The following is a 16,924-nucleotide window of genomic DNA, read 5'->3' on the forward strand; positions in this document are numbered from 1 at the left end:
ACCAAAAAGAATCAAGTCTGGTGTGCGAATAAATTAGTCACATCTGGCAAATCAATGAATTTTGGTGTCAAATATAAAAGTAACAGCAGCAAAGCCATCTTTTCTTATCTTCAAATTAAAGACGACAGTGTACGGATAAATTACAGTCAGCTCTGTCACCTCACTGAGAAACAATACCTACCAAAGAATAAGGTTCCTCTGTGACTCAAGAGAAACCTGGAGTGATAAAGCGTATACCCACAACTGTACAGCCTGACACAAATGGAGTTGGGCCAGTGATTTAGACTACTTGTTTTCCTCACAGAGGACCAGGGTTTGATTCCCACTACCCTTATGATGGCACACAATCATGGGTAACTAGTTCCAGGGGCCTGATGCCCTGATCTGACTTTAGTAGGCACCAGGGAAGCCAGTGGTACACGGACATACATGCAAGGAACACCTTCATACACATAAAGTAAAAAAATCTAAACAAACAGACAAAATTGACCAGACAGGGCAGGCCTATAAACCTACTGACGTGGGAGGCTGAGAGAGTCTCAAGTTCAAAGTTAGCCTAAGCAACTTATTAAGAATCTAAACAAATAAGCAAATAAACAAAAGACTTTTAATATTTTGTCTTAAGAATAAAATAACTTTAAAAATTTTTTGGAGTATTAACAGACAGTAAAAAGTTAAGTACAACATGTCTCTGTGTCGTGCATGGCTGCAGCCTACAGAGCAGCTAGCCAGCTGTAGTCTACTTTTCTGAACTTTCTCAGCTCTTTCTCTTCAGATTTTGACAGCTGATGTATAACATCTTCCCCCAGATCCGTGATATTTGTTTCCTGGGCTTTTTCAGTAAAATCATTTTCTTCATCTGAGTCATCACTTTCTTTTTTTTCTTCCATATCTACATCATCAGGAATTTCTTCAGTACTTTGACAATAACAGAATAAAATGTAAACACCATTAGATAGCTCTTTTCATTTTTTTTATTATTAAGAGATTTTCTATTTATTTTACATACCAACCACAGATTCCCCTCTCCTCCCTCTTCCCCTCACCCTCCAGTCTTCCCCCACAAACCACCCCACACTCCCACCTCCTCCAAGGCAAGGTCTCTCATGGGGAGTCAGCAGAGCCTGGTACTCTGGATAGGCGAGACAGGTGTTGAGCTTGAACTGTTTAGGGGGCCCCTAACAGTGGGATCGGATCTGTCCCTAGTGCATGAGACAGCTTTTTGGAGCCTAGTGCCTAAGGTGGAGGACAGGCCTGGACTTGCCTCAACTCAATGTATCATTAGATATTTCTAAATAATAACTTTAAGACACTCACATTGAAATACCATATAGAGAAGGTAACTCAACTGAAAACACTGTGATGAGCATCCTCAAGGAGCACGGGCCATGAAAGAGCAAGTGAACTTATGAAACGTGTAACTCTCACCATGTCTTTAAGCATGTACAACCTATCTTTCTCAGTTCATCACAAGTATTGAACTTAATAATTTTATGTCATTAGCCACATCTCAAAGCTAAGATACAAATACATTGGACGACATTTCCCAAATGACACAGAAGACAAACCTCTTGGAACTCTTACCTTTTAGTCTCTTTGGACAGCAGCAAGGAGTTCACAAACAGAGAGCACAGGAAAGAAGCCGAGGGCAGTACGTGGGCCGGGGTGTGGAGAAGCTGGAGGCACACGGAGAGGCGGACTTTGTTAGAAAGACCATCCTTCAGCATAGTGTAACTTCACTTCCCAATACCCTTTATTCTAAATGCCAAGCCAAACACAAAAGGCTTCCCTGGAGAAAAACCAAGCCAAAGGAAACAGTCCTTCCAGTTCCCCACACCTGTGCAGCCCGCACTGTGCACCCAGGTTCAGGAGAGAATCACCCCACTAAGGTACCATGCTTGTATGGACGCTACTTGAGACAGTTTACCTGCACTCAGGTGCTCACCGTGCCGACCGTTTCCTGGTCTGCGGTCCTGGTCACTCACCTCGTTAATTGCAGGGATGTTCTCCGTTAGGGGGAGCTGCACCAGCTCACTCTCTGAAGTGTCATTTGACCTTGATTCCTGCTGTTGCTGCCTGTGTTTCCCCAATATAGAAGAAAATGGGGTCATTGGCAGACTTTCTTCTGCCAGCAGCTGTGTGGATGCAAAAGGAAAAGAAAATATTTCAATAAAAAGGTGGAACTTCTTTGACTTAACAGGTCAGTGCCACTGAACCGTAAAATGGCTCTGGTGAAAGGTTACAAATTACTCAGTTACTCTCATGTCACAAAGCAACTGACACTCGTGTCCCACTTTCTACCTGGGAAAGCTAACCACAGATACTGATGAGAGAACCATGGCTTCCTTGCTGGGGGTGTATAAAGATCACAGTGGGCACACACTCCCAAGGGCAGAGTGGGGAAAGGCCACATGGTGACATCCTGGAAGTAAAGCCAAGAAAGCAAGATTCTAAGGCAGCCGTGAGAAAAGCAAGGTGTGTGTGTGTGTGTGTGTGTGTGTGTGTGTGTGTGTGTGTGTGTGCGCGCGCGCGCGCGCGCGCGTGCGCGCTGTTGTTGATAAACATGAAATAACTGCCTACAAAACAGACACAAAACCCAGGGCAGTTGGGGGTGTGTGGGAGATGGAGTCAGCTCTTCCTGAGTCAGTTCCCTGTTCAAAGCTCTCCATGGAGCTCCATATCGCATGCAGAGTAAAGATGGCTATAGTCACTAAGGCCGACTTAAAACTGAGACGTACCTCACTCACCCACCCCGATCTCAACCCTCTCCACTTTCTAAAGTACTCACACTTCACTGACTTGGTACCTGTTGTTTAGCATCTGTATCTTCACAGACAAAGTTGTTTTGCTAACACATCCCAATTGTCTACAATAGTCCCTGGCATATTGATGGTCCACAAATGAAAATTAATGAATAAATTCAATGAGTTTTCAGAAGAAATTAAGCAAGCTATGGCTACACAATCAAAGATGAGGAATGGCCCTGGATGTCTGGCAACATCAGAAGCTATACGATCTTAAGCCACCATCTTCAAAATGGTTTTCAGTTTACATTTACAGACAACAAGTCAATCAAGTAGGAGAGAATAAAGAATACTGCCCAGTCTACAAGGTCCTAACCCCTGCTTCAACAGAACAGGCTTCACCAAAGCAAAGGAGTGACCAAAGAGAGAGAAGTTCTCTGAAAATTCTGAAAGAATTAATTTAATTTGCATAAATGCTGGAGTAGAATAAGAACAACGAAACAAAAAATAAGCAAATTACAAAAAAGGAGGCAGTCATGAATTCCAGGAGGGGGAAAAAGCTGATCACAAACATAAAGTATGTGGACTACTTGGCTATGAATACATTTATATCTTAAGATAATATAGAGTTCAGCTGGCCGGGCGGTGGTGGCGCACGCCTTTAATCCCAGCACTCGGGAGGCAGAGGCAGGCGGATCTCTGTGAGTTCGAGGCCAGCCTGGGCTACCAAGTGAGTTCCAGGAAAGGCGCAAAGCTACACAGAGAAACCCTGTCTCGAAAAACCAAAAAAAAAAAAAAAAAAAAAAAAAAAAAAGATAATATAAACTTTCAGCTTCAAGAACTTCAATAAATTCAACAGATAACTAAATCCATAATCCATAATCTAAACATGTTCTTAGAGATATGAAGTACAAGCATGTAAACAGAACTTTAACCACAACAGCAAAAGGTTCTGTAATGATGATAATCAAAGTTCCTTAATGTTCATTGGGGGGGGGGGGGGCCTGTTTCAGAACACAGTGCAGAACAACAGAACCAAGGTCCTCAGTGGAGTGGGCTGGAGTATCATTTAATTATGAGCTCAGCACTTCCACTCATCTACTCTGGCATGTTCCACCCCATCCCAATATTCTTGACCTACCATTGGTTATTCAGCCAATTCCATTTCACAGTTACACATGGCAGGCCACTGACTGCCTATTTAACACACAAGATTATACTTCTCTCCAGTACTCTAAACTGCAGCAGAGCACTACAGTGTCAAAACAGGACACCACTTCATAGGTATTCACTTTACAATTCCTTCTCACAGCTCAGCTAGCCACTGTTGTCACAGCTGAATATAGAAGCTAACTTTCTCCACACGGACAGCAGGGAATGCCTACCTGTCTGCTTGTTGGTGTGAGTTTCTCTTCTGGAGACTTTGTACTGAATGTTAATAAACACTGAAAAGACAGGTCAGTTAATGCAGGAAAATGAATACTATGAGGTACAAATGAAATAAGATGACATGGGTTCTAAAATGTCAAATTTTCATTCTGATATTTAAATCTGCTCACAGAAAAGCTATAAAAGATTTAAATTTGATTAAATGGTCCCGTGAGAGTTAAAAGACTATTTTTTGAGAGGCATGTGAGACCTGGTAACAAAATAAATGCCTCCAGTTTCTTCAACAGCAAATCAAATCTTAAAATTAGGAGAAAATGCTAATAAATGCAACAAAGTAATTTTGGTGCTTTTCTTGTGGCAGAGTTAACACAAAGCCTCACAGATGTGGGGTAAAGGGCGAGGACAACCGCATTCACAGCACCGTTGTATTGACATTTGACTACTTCTTTTGGGAAATAAACATTTAATGAGAGTCCTACCTAGAAACAAACTTTCTAAAAGTATGTCTATAAACTGGTCACCCTTTTTTGAGGGAGTCAATTACCTGTGATTTAGTTAGGAAGTAAAACTGGGATCTATTCAGCCACTGGTGAGCTTCCGAGGTGAATGATTCAGGGACGTCTCGTGGGACAAACACACCCCACTGGACCTCCTCTCTGGAGACATCCTTTTGAATATACAATGGCCGCGGCTCGCTGGGTTTAAATACAAACACTACAGGGGAAAACAGGAACATGAGGGCATTTAACCTGTGGAGGTTGGTTCTAGCCTCAGGCTGCAGGATCACACTCATCCTGTACCCAGCCCACCAGGTAAATGCACTGCTTAGGATTGTTTCAAATCTCTTGTTGTTTCTGTTTAATCTACCGAGTGCCTGCTATGCACCAAACAGGGTAGGAACGAGGGCTAGAATCTGAAAAAGAAAAGGAATTCTGTCCCAGAGACCAGGGGCATCTGTAGAAGAGATACCAGAATACTGCCCAGTATCAGAAGAAAGATGCAGACACTGTCTCGGAAGCAGACGAAGTCCAGTTAGACATCCAAGGGAGGTTTAGAAGGCTGAGTGGACCTGGCCTGTGGAAACGTCAGGGATAAACCAGGACACTCCTAGCACTAAATGTGAAAGCAGATATTAGAGGTGTTGGGCAAGAGAGGAAGGGCAGGGCCCCTGGCAAAGAGCTGCACATGAATTTCTGATTCAAGGAGAGTGTGCTTCAGCTTATACTAAAGACATTAAAGAGAGAATTTAGGAATCAGGCCTCACGCTATCAGAGCATGGTTAGTACTTACGATCTGAGCCTGCTGCAGACTGAGACACGGCAGCAACGTGGTCTGAGTAAGGGTCGGGTTCCAAAACGCTAACGTTTAACTTCGCACTCCACTGCACTGTGGGAAAGGACACACTTCTGAGAACACGCTCACCAAAAGCTCTTCGGTCTTTACAATGAGTGCTCTTCATCTTTCTTGGGACCGCCCCGCACATTATTCTTCTATGGAGTTTATGCTTTCCATAACAATAGACACACAATGACATTTTCTGTGGAGGGGTTTGGTGAAGTGTGCAGGAGAAAGCAGAGCTGCAAAACGAACTTCAGGTCCTTCCACACACTGTGACACAGTTAGGCTCATTCAGGCTCTGGAGGTTGCTTTTCTACTCTGACTAACTGTGGGTGAAAGAGGCCACCATACACAGTCATGACGAAATAACATCACACTTTCCCTACATGCAAACCAGTAAAATGCAACCAAAGTCTAATTTTTCAGGAGTACTCTGACAGACTATCAAATCTTACACTGTCTAGGATTCTACAACCAACAGAGCTATTTCTCAACTTCTGAAGATGAACATGCAGTCCTGTACTCTGCCTTATTGTTTACAGTATGTAATCTACTTACTACCAAGCCCACTGATTCAAAACTTTTGGTCAAGTGAAAAATAAGACATGAAAATAGGAGACTTCCTAACCTGTACCTGGAGGAGGACATGAGTGTCTGGGCTCCAGGCTGTACAGTCCTGCTCATGCGGCCATAGCACCCAGGGGCACATCTCATACCCACCTCTCTCCAACCCACCAAAGCCCCAGAGACCGGGCAGCAGCTTCCCCACACCCCCAAAAATCCCTGATGCATCAGTGATCACCAGAGCCACAGGCCCCACCTGCATCTGGGGGAAGAGTGACCCCGTAAGTCACAGGCCCACCTGCAGCAAGTGGAGGAAGAGATGGGTAGACTACAGTGTAAGAATACATTCAACAACATAAAGAGCAATCAGGCACGACCAGAAACTAGTAGTTCTACAACAGCAAGACCTGAACACCCCAGTATAGAAGAAGCCGAAGAAAACAACCTTAAAAATAACTTTATGAAGATGACAGAGGTCCCCAAAAGGAAATGAAATACTCCATTAAAGAAGTGGAGGAGAAAACAAACAAAAAACTGGAAGAAATCAATAAATTCCTTAAAGAAAGCCAAGAAAGTCAGAAAAAGAACAATCAAACAGATGAAGGAACAGTTCAAGCCTTGAAAATTGAAATAGAGGCAATAAAGAAAACACAAACTAAGGGAACTCTGGAAATGAAAAATCTGGGAAAACGAACAGGAACTACAGATGCAAGCACAAACAACAGAATACAAGAGATGAAAGAGAGAATCTCAGGTGTTGAAGATACGATAGAAAAAATAAATTCATCGGTCAAAGAAAATGTTAAATGCAACAAATTCTTAATAAAAAACATCCAGAAAATCTGGGACACCATGAAAAGACCAAACCTAAGAATAGGGATAGAAGAAGAATTCCAGCTCAAAGGCACAGAAAATATATTCAACAAAATCATGGAAGAAAACTTCCCCAACCTAAATAAGGATATGCCTATGAAAGTACAAGAAGCTTACAGAACACCAAATAGACTAGACCAAAAAAAAGTTCCCTCAAAACATTAAACATATAGAATAAAGAAAGAATATTAAGAGCTGCAAAGGAAAAAGGCCAAGTAACATATCAGAATTACAACTAACTTCTCAATGGAGACTTTGAAAGCCAGAAGGTCCTGGAAAAAGACATTCTGCAGACACTAAGAGACCTTGGATGCCAGCCCAGACTACTATACTCAGCAAAACTTTCAATCATCATAGACAGAGAAAACAAGATATCCCATGACAAAACCAGATTTAAACAATACCTGTTCACAAATCTTGCCCTCCAGAAGAGTACTAGAAGGAAAACTCCAACCCAAAGACGTTAGCTGCACTCATGAAAGCACAGCCAATAGATAACCTCACACCAACAAACCCCAAAGTAGGGAAACATACAAACATTACCACCACCACCAATAAAACCAAAAATAACAGGAATTAACAATCACTGGTCATTAATATCTCTTAGTATCAATGGACTCAATTTGTCTATAAAAAGACACAGGCTAACCAAATGGGCGTGAAAACAGGATCCATCCTTCTGCTGTATACCAGAAACACACATCACCCTCAAAGACAGATATTACCTCAGAGTAAAGGGTTCAGAAAAGATTTTCCAATGAAATGAACCTAAGAAACAAGCTGGTATAACTATTTTAATATCTAACAAAATAGAATTGAAACTAAAAATTAATCAAAAGAAATGGAGGACACTTCATACTCATCACAGGAAAAATCCACCAAGATGAAATTTCAATTCTGAACATCTATGCCCCAAATACAAGGGCACCCACATTTGTAAAAGAAACATTATTAAAGCTTAAATCACGCATCAAAACCCATACACTGATAGTCGGAGACTTCAATACTCCACTCTCACCACTGGATAGGTCTGCAGACAGAAACTTAACAGAGAAATGAGGGAACTAATAGATGTTATGACTCAAATGGACTTAACAGACATCTATAGAATATTTCACCCAAACACAAAAGAATATACCTTCTTTACAACACCTCATGGAACCTTCTCTAAAATTGACCATATACACGGTAACAAAGCAAACCAACAGACACAATAACCCCCTGTATCTTATCATCATGCCTTAAAGTTAGAATTCAACAACACATGTTACAGAAAGTCTACAAACTCATGGAAATTGAACAATGTTCAACTGAATCACTACTGGGTCAAGGAAGAAATAAAAAAAGAAATTAAAGACTTTCTAGAATTTAATGAAAATGAATGGACAACATACCCAAACCTATGGGACACTATGAAATCAGTGCTAAGAGGAAAGTTCATAACACTATATAAAGAAGTTGGAGAAATCTCACACTAGCAACTTAACAGTACACCTGAAAGCTCTAGAACAAAAGAAGCAAACTCACCCAGGAGTAGATGACAGGAAATAAACTGAGGGCTGAAATCAATAAAATAGAAACAAAGAGAACAATACAAGGAATAATGAAACAAAGAGTTGTTTTTTTGAGAAAACCAACAAGACAGACAAACCCTTATCCAAACTAACCAAAAGACAGAGAGAACATCCAAATTAACAAAAATCAGAAATGAAAATGGGAATATAACAACTGACAATGAAGAAACCTAGAGAATCATTAGGTCACACTTCAAAAATCTGTACTCCACAAAACTGGAAAATCTAAAAGAAATGGACATTTTCTGGATAGGTACCATATACCAAAATTAAATCAAGAACAGATAAACAATTTAAATATACCTATCACCCTTAAGGAAATAGAAACAGTCATTAAAAGTCTCCCAATCAAAAAGAGCCCAGGGCCAGATGGTTTCAGCACAGAATTCTACCAGAATTTCAAAGAAGAGCTAAATACCAATACTCCTCAAGTTGTTCCACACAACAGGAACAGAAGGAACATTACCAAACTCTTTTTATGAGACTACAGTTACCCTGATATCCAAATCACACAAAGACGTAACTAAGAAAGAAAATTACAGACCAATCTCCCTCATGAACATGGATGCAAAAGTCTTCAATAAAATACTGGCAAACTGAATTCAAGAAAACATCAGAAAAATCATCCACCATGATCAAGTAGGCTTCATCCCAGAGATGCACGGATAGTTCAACATACAAAAATCTGTAAATGTAATCCACTATATAAACAAACTGAAAGAAAAACACCACATGATCATCTCATTAGATGCTGAAAAAGCCTTTGACAAAATCCAACACCCCTTCATAATAAAGGTCTTGGAGAGATTAGGAATACAAGGAACATACCTAAATATAATAAAGGCAATTTATAGCAAGCCAACAGCCAACATCAAATTAAATGGAGAGAAACTCAAAGCTATTCCACTAACTAAAATCAGGAACAAGACAAGGCTGTCCACTCTCTCCATATCTATTCAACATAGTACCTGAAGTTCTAGCTAGAGCAATAAAACAACAAAAAAAGATCAAAGGGATACAAATTGGAAAGGAAGAAATCAAACTTTTGTTATTTGAAGATGATATCATAGTATACATAAGTGACCCCAAAAATTCTATCAGGGAACTCCTATAGCTGATAAACACTTTCAGTATTGTAGCAGGATATGAGATTAAGTAAAAAAAATCAGTAGCCCTCCTATATACAAATGATAAATGGGGCTGAGAAAGAAATCAGAGAAACATCACCCTTTATAATAGCCACAAACAATATAAAATATTTTGGGATAACTCTAATCAAACAAGTGAAAGACCTGTATGACAAGAACTTTAAGTCTCTGAAGAAAGTACTTGAAGAATATATCAGAAAATGGAAAGATCTCCTGTGTTCTTGGATAGTTAGGATCAACATAATAAAAATGGCAATCTTACCAAAAGCAATCTACAGATTCAATGCAATCTCCATCAAAATCCCAACATAATTCTCCACAGACCTCGAAAGAACAATACTCAACTACATACGGAAAAACAAAAAAAACCCAGGATAGCCCAAACAATACAATATCCTGGACAATTATGGAACTTCTGGAAGCATCACAATCCTTGACCTCAAGCTCTACTATAGAGCTATAGTAATAAACAACAACAACAACAACAACAAACAACAGCCTGGTATTGGCATAAAAGCACACGTGGATCAATGAAATTGAATCAAAGACCCTAATTTTGACATTATACCAAACACCTATGAATACCTGATTTTTGATAAAGAAGCTAAAATTATACAATGGAAAAAAGAAAGCACCTTCAACAAATGGATGTCAACATGTAGAAGAATGCAAATAGATCCATATCTATTCCCCATGCACAAAACTTAAGTCCAAGTGGATCAAAGACCTCAATATAAATCCAGCTACACTGAACCTGATAGAAGAAAAAGTGGGAAGTAGCCTTGAACGCAGTGGCACAGGAAGCCACTTCCTGAATATAACACCAGTAGCACAGACACTGAGAGCAGCAATTAATAAATGAGACCTCCTGAAACTGAGAAGCTTCTCTAAGGCAAAGTACATGCTCAACAAGACAAAATGGCAGCCTACAGAATGGGAAAAGATCTTCACCAACCCCACATCTGACAGAGGGCTGATATCCAGAATATATAAAGAACTCAAGAAATTAGACATCAAAATGCCCAACAGCCCAATTAAGAAATGGGCTACAGAGCTAAACAGAGAATTCTCAACAGAGGAAGCTCAAATGGCTGAAAGACATTTAAGGAATTGCTCAACATCCCTAATCATCTGGAAAATGCAAATCAAAACGACTCTGAGATACCACCTTACACCCATCAGAATGGCTAAGATCAAAAACACTGAAGACAGCTTATGCTGGAGAGGATGTGGAGCAAGGGGAACTCTCCTCTACGGTTGGTGGGAATGCAAGCTTGTACAGCCACTTTGGAAATCAATATGGCGCTTTCTTAGAAAATTGGGAATCAATCTCCCCCAAGACCCAGCTATACCACTCTTGGACATATTCCCAAGGAATGCTCTATCATACCACAAGGGCACATGCTCAGCTATATTCATAGCAGCATTATTTGTAATAGCCAGATCCTGGGAACAACCTAGATGCCCATCAACTGAAGAATGGATAAAGAAAATGTGGTACATTTACACAATGGAGTATTACTCAGTGGTAAAAAGCAATGACATCATGAAATTTGTAGGCAAATAGATGAAACTAGAAATAATCATCCTGAGTGAGGTAACCCAGACCCAGAAAGAGAAGCATGGCATGTACTTACTCTTAAATGGCTATTAGACGCAAAGCAAAGGATAACCAAGCTACAATCCACAACCCTAAAGAAGCTGGGTAAAAAGGAGGACCCTAGAGGGACACATATGGAGGGGCCCAGGAAGGGAAACTAGTTAGTATCTCCTGGGTAAACTAGGAGGGGCAGGGGATAGAAGGGAAGGATGGGGGATGGCATTAGGAGGGACTGAAATGGCAGAGTGGAGGGAGGGACGGAAAAGAGGTATCTTGGTAGAGGAAACAATTAGGAGAATACGGAGAAACCTGGTGCTGGGGAAATCCCCAGGACTCCACAGGATAACACCAGCCCAGACTCCTAGCAATAGTGGAGAGGGTGCCTGAACTGGCCTTTCTGTAATCAGATTGGTGACTACCCTAATTGTCATCATAGGAAGTACATCCGGTAACTGATGGAAGTAGATGCAGATATCCACAACCAAGCACTGGGCTGAGCTCCTAGACTTCATCTGAAGAGCAGGAGGAGGGATCACAGGAGCAAGTGAGGTCAAGATCATGATGGGGAAAACCATGGAGACAGCTGACCTAGGCTGGTGGGAGCTCATGGACTCAGGCTTGTCATCTGGGGAACATGCATGGGACTGAACTAGACCCTCTGAATGTGGGTGACAGTTATGTGGCTAGGGGAGCCCCTGGCAGTGGGACCAGGACCTATCCTAGTACGTGAAATGGCTTTTTGGAACATATTCCCTAGGGTGGGATACCTTGCTCAGCCTTGACACAGGGGCTTGGTCCTGCCTCAAGTTAGTATGCCAGACTTTGTTGACTCCCAAAGAGGGGGAGGCCTTACCCTCTCTGAGGAGTGGATGGGAGGGTGGGGGTGAAAGTGGGAGAAGGGAAGCGAGGGCGAACTGGGATTGGTGTGTAAAATGAAGAAAAAAAGAAAGAAAAGGAAACAGGATCCTTAATTCCTAAAACATCATAGTCTAACTGCAGTGTTGCACATGTGCTTTCCTAAGTCACCTCAGAGTAAAGCAGCAGCTTACTGACCCACATGTGCCCTCCATGTCACCTCAGAGTAAAGCGGCAGCTTACGTGAACAACTGAGCAGGTTCCAACAGCAGAGAATGGCATTCTCAGTTGTGCCGAGAAGGTACTTGGAGCACGTCATTCTTCCAAAGCACAGGTGCCTAGGTGAAAAGCACACCAGGGTGAGCAGCAGGCAGCATAAGCACATTTACCTGCAAACAACTGCAGGCTGTGCCCACAGGGCTTGGTTCTACTTGGTACAGACTTGCAAGCAGGCATGGGTTTTCCTTTTTGTGTTCCCGATTGTTTTGACCTCAATGGAAAAGGTACTAAGGGAATGCAAAGGGGTTATTTAGGTGCTTGTATTTCTTCAGGAAACTTTGATGATCAACTCTCTTATATGCAGCATCATGGAGCAATCATCACAGAACACAGAACAATTTATGTAAAATATATAATGACAACAAAACCTTATGTTCTTTACCTACAGGAGGAAATCCGTACTCAGAATTTTAAAGTTTTACAAAGTAAATTCAAAATCAGATATATTTAAAATGAGATGAAATTAGTCACCTGTCAGAATTGTCCTCAGGTCTGGTTTGAGTCTAACATGTTTTTAATGGGAACACAGACTGGCACGTCAGGATCAACCAAGGCTGGCATAGCTTTAATTGCTACATGACACCCCATTCAATTGTTTACTGTACTGAACAAAGCTGGATGCGATAACTCAATGTTAATCCTAGTTTAAGAATGCTTGTAAACTGCTCATGTACTCACAAGTTACAGTTTTCCAACGTTTTGATTAGCTTTTTACCCTATCCCCTGCAACCTATAGATTACTTCTACTGGGGAAACATACATTATTACTGAAGTTTAAAGGCTTGTTTAAATTACAAAGCTATACAGACTTTGGTAGCAATACAAACTAATTTACTTACCTGATTTTCCCAGCTCGTTGGCAAAATGTACATTTTAGTTCCCATGTTTCTGAATCCCATATTGTAACTATTTCTTCAAAACTAACTGCTAGTAAGGAGCCATCTTCAGAGAAACAGCAGTTGGTTGCTTGATACTTATGATAACTACCCACAAAGTCACAAGTCCAGCCAATGGCTTTTTCTGTGGAAAAACAAGCCATAACAAAAATGGCATAAATATTAATAAATAACATTAGAGACATATCGTAAGTTGAAAAAGTTAAGCATGGAAAATAAAACATAACAAAAAGCAGATTCACCAGAACTATGCTAAGTCAAAAGTGTTGCAAAATACTGACTGGTATTTTCCCCTTCCTGGAGACCTTGACCTCCCTCTAGTGGAGAAGAGAAAGACCCATCAGCAACAGCCCTTTGAGCTGCACCAGACACAATGTCATTCATTTACTTCCCCAAGGCACGATTCTGGTGAAAGGGCATGTATATATTTAATAGGAAAAAAGGTGTTGAAATTAAGCAATAGTTTATAGATTTTTAGAAAACACCTCAAAGAGGATATTGACGATGATACAAATATATCACTTCTTAAAGCTGTAATTTCTCAACACAATCTGTGTGTTAACTTACTATAGATATCAGAGTCATCTGCTAACACCCACACTTTGAAGTGGCCGTCTCTGCTAGCTGTGACCAGGGTGGGTTTTTCATGGTTTTCTGCATTATTGAAACGGAGAGCTGTGATGGGGTGATCATGTGGCATGGTGATCTTTGTGTTAAGAACAAACCTAGTAGAAGGAAAATCACAAATTTACTCTCAGAAAAACACGGCAGGCTCTGTACATCATTCAATACCATCTTTAAAACGGGCCGGTGACGGACTGTCACCCACAATGGCAAAACTTCACACACTCTAACAATCACAGGACAAGTTCTAACGTCACTTGCATCTGGGGTGACTCAAATACTGATTATATACAGTGGCCAGCCTGTTGGTAAAAAGGAACCTAATACAAAACAAACTGAAGGCTTTCATGGCTGAAGGCGACTCCACCAGACTCTGCTGGCTAATGACACAGAACTTAGAAGCCTGGTCTTTTCTAAAAACAGACAAAAGAAAAAAAAAAAAGGAAAAGAATGGCTCTGAAAGGTTCCACTTATATTTATATTGTGAAAATATGGGATAAAAATGACCTATTCAAACTGCCCCAGTCATGGACACTGCTTGCTCTGTGTCCTTAGAGAGCACCAGAGCAAGCACCTCCAGGAGTAAATGTTACAAGAGAGGACTAGGAAGGATCACGCAGTTCTGGTCTACATTTCTCATCTGGGAAACGTGTGGAATAGGCTCAGGTCACAATGTTTTTAGAACCCCCCCAAGCCAGGAATGGTGGTGCATGACATGAATCCCAGCACTTGGGAGGCAGAGACAGGCAACTCTGAGTTTGAACCAGCATGGTCTACATAGCAAGTTTAGAAACAGCCAGGGCTATGCAGAGAGATCCATTCTCCACCAAAAATAAAAAATAAGAAGGTGGGTGGTGGTGGTGGTGGTGGGCTGGAACACAAAAACGAGCAGTTCTGCAAACAAGCACTGGGTTCTTTACCTAACATGACACATGTCTATACTCCTACTTTGACAGTTAGGGACACATTTGGATTCTAATTCTGGATTTGCCTGGAATGTGTATTAAGTTGTGGGGTTACAATTCTTTCTCATGTTTCATCTCTTCTGTGATGACACAGCATGACCTACATTACACCAATGCTTTCTCAAAATGGAAAGATAAAATAAAGCTTTCTTATTAGACTAATACCCCAAGCCCCATTTCCATGTGTCAAAATGAAACAAGACTTGACCGTTTTAGCTGTAAACAGAAGCTCAAATGGGGTGGCCATACAGTAGGATTACCCTTGGGTTTTCTTGCTATAGGTCCACAGCTTCAATTGCAGTTCAAACTCAGTTTCATCTTCTTGCCGTTGTTCAACTGTTGCCAGCCAAGTGCCAGAGCAGTCGAAGGCAGCCTTTGTCAATTCAATCTGGATTAGGCCGTCATCATTGATGTATTCTTGCTGTATGATATCTAACTGACAAGGTTAAAGAGCCCAATATGTTATTAATATAAGTACCTTTAATTTACAGTCATGCTTTTTTCTAAGGAAACTTCAAGTATAAATTAAATTCTCTACCACTTTAAGAGAGTAAGAAAGTAAAAAAAGATAAGCAATGCTCTAAGTAGGCTACCTTTTATTTATGACTGATCTCTTAATCCCTTAAAATGGGTTGTCTTGTGTTTGCTAAGAAAATTAAGTGTTTCCTTTTGGTTGAACAGCTATAGATCCAAAATGTTTCAAATTTCATTCGATGTTTAGAATGTTTACATAGACATAGGAAGTATTTTGGGGCTAGGATCCAAGTCTACACATAAAATCCATTTGTTTTACGTGCACTTAAGATCTACAGCCAGCCTGTGGGTGATTTTATATAATAGTTTTAGCATTGTGCTGAGATATGTCTTCACATGAAGTCAGGCAAGAAATTTTTCCTTTTGTAGTTTCAGGGAGGTACTCAGAATTTTTAGATCTGGGAACATTTAAGAGTTTGGATTTTGGCCAAGCATGGTGGCGCACGCCTTAAAGCCCAGCACCCAGGAGGCAGAGGCAGGTGAATCTCTGGGTTCAAGATTGGCCTGGTCTACAGAGTGAATTTCAGGACAGCCAGAGCTATACAGAGAAACCCTGTCTTGAAAAACAAAAACAAAATGAAAGACTTTGGATTTTGAGACTGGGAATGCTCAAACTGTATTAAGTATAGTAACTGCCCCTTCAGAAGATGTTTATAGGATATGGAAAGAAAGAAAGAAAACGTTAGTTACTATGGCAGTAATGTAGAAAGAGCACTGCACAAAGGTGGGATTGCATCTGTCAGGAATGCAGTGTTCTTGTTTAATGTGCACTGAACTTTAGCATGTGAGTGACAGTTTTACTACACAGCAGACCCCGATCTGTACTGTCAATCACACAGGCGCATTCCCTTTCACTGTGACTCAAAGCACATGCGTGGGCAGCAACAACTGCACAGAAATTAGACACCATCAGCCGTCTTCAAATACAAAAGCATAGGATCAATACCAGGAGCTTACAAATAACCCCATGACCAGTGGTAAAAGACCTTTCACTTGTTTTAAAACTTAGCTTATGGATCAAAATCTTACATTATATAATTGCTTATCACCCTGGAGAGAATAAAATTGCAGGTGACCAGGCTTTCCATTTAGAACTAAAGCTTTGGTTCTTGGGTCAATCATCAAGCCAGTAGATATACTCCTATCTGCAAGAGAAGCGACAGACAGTGATTAAACTGGGAGCAGCAGCCACTCATCAGGTGTAGTCCTACATCCCCTGGAGTCCACCGTACCTTTCACTAGGCCTTGAATTACTGCAGATGCATCGAGATTTCGGTGAATAACTGTTATCTCTATTAAAGCAAGAAGAAAATAATTAAACATAAACAGGTCAGAGTATCAAGGACCAGACATTTACGTCATTTTGAGATATGCTGGAACACAAGACAATCCAGTAAGCTCAACTAAGTCAGTTCTACTAGAAAATCAGGGCTTTATTTTACAAGTTAGTTGAACAATTAGGGATGGGGACAGATGTGCCTGTTGAAGTCTTAATCTTTTCTTTCAAATTATGTGTGTTGATGTGTTTGTGTGTGTCGGGA

The 16,924-nt window shown here is 40.8% G+C and overlaps 1 protein-coding gene across 1 annotated transcript in view; it reads right to left on the reverse strand.

The window, feature by feature from the left end:
* Positions 1-585: 585 nt before the first annotated feature.
* Positions 586-16,924, reverse strand: part of Wdr75 (WD repeat domain 75) — a 32,244-nt gene continuing 15,905 nt past the window's right edge. The window contains exons 10-21 of the mRNA XM_006974841.4: positions 16,616-16,675; positions 16,413-16,528; positions 15,110-15,285; positions 13,828-13,985; positions 13,204-13,384; positions 12,329-12,423; positions 5,424-5,519; positions 4,678-4,847; positions 4,130-4,189; positions 1,986-2,135; positions 1,585-1,676; positions 586-918 (exon numbers count right to left, since the gene is read on the reverse strand). Of these exons, the coding sequence (XP_006974903.1) occupies positions 714-918; positions 1,585-1,676; positions 1,986-2,135; positions 4,130-4,189; positions 4,678-4,847; positions 5,424-5,519; positions 12,329-12,423; positions 13,204-13,384; positions 13,828-13,985; positions 15,110-15,285; positions 16,413-16,528; positions 16,616-16,675 (1,559 nt within the window). The 3' untranslated portion in view covers positions 586-713. The remainder of the gene's footprint in view (positions 919-1,584; positions 1,677-1,985; positions 2,136-4,129; positions 4,190-4,677; positions 4,848-5,423; positions 5,520-12,328; positions 12,424-13,203; positions 13,385-13,827; positions 13,986-15,109; positions 15,286-16,412; positions 16,529-16,615; positions 16,676-16,924) is intronic.

This window comes from Peromyscus maniculatus, chromosome 13, assembly GCF_049852395.1.
Source record: "Peromyscus maniculatus bairdii isolate BWxNUB_F1_BW_parent chromosome 13, HU_Pman_BW_mat_3.1, whole genome shotgun sequence".
In the NCBI taxonomy this organism is placed as follows: domain Eukaryota; kingdom Metazoa; phylum Chordata; class Mammalia; order Rodentia; family Cricetidae; genus Peromyscus; species Peromyscus maniculatus.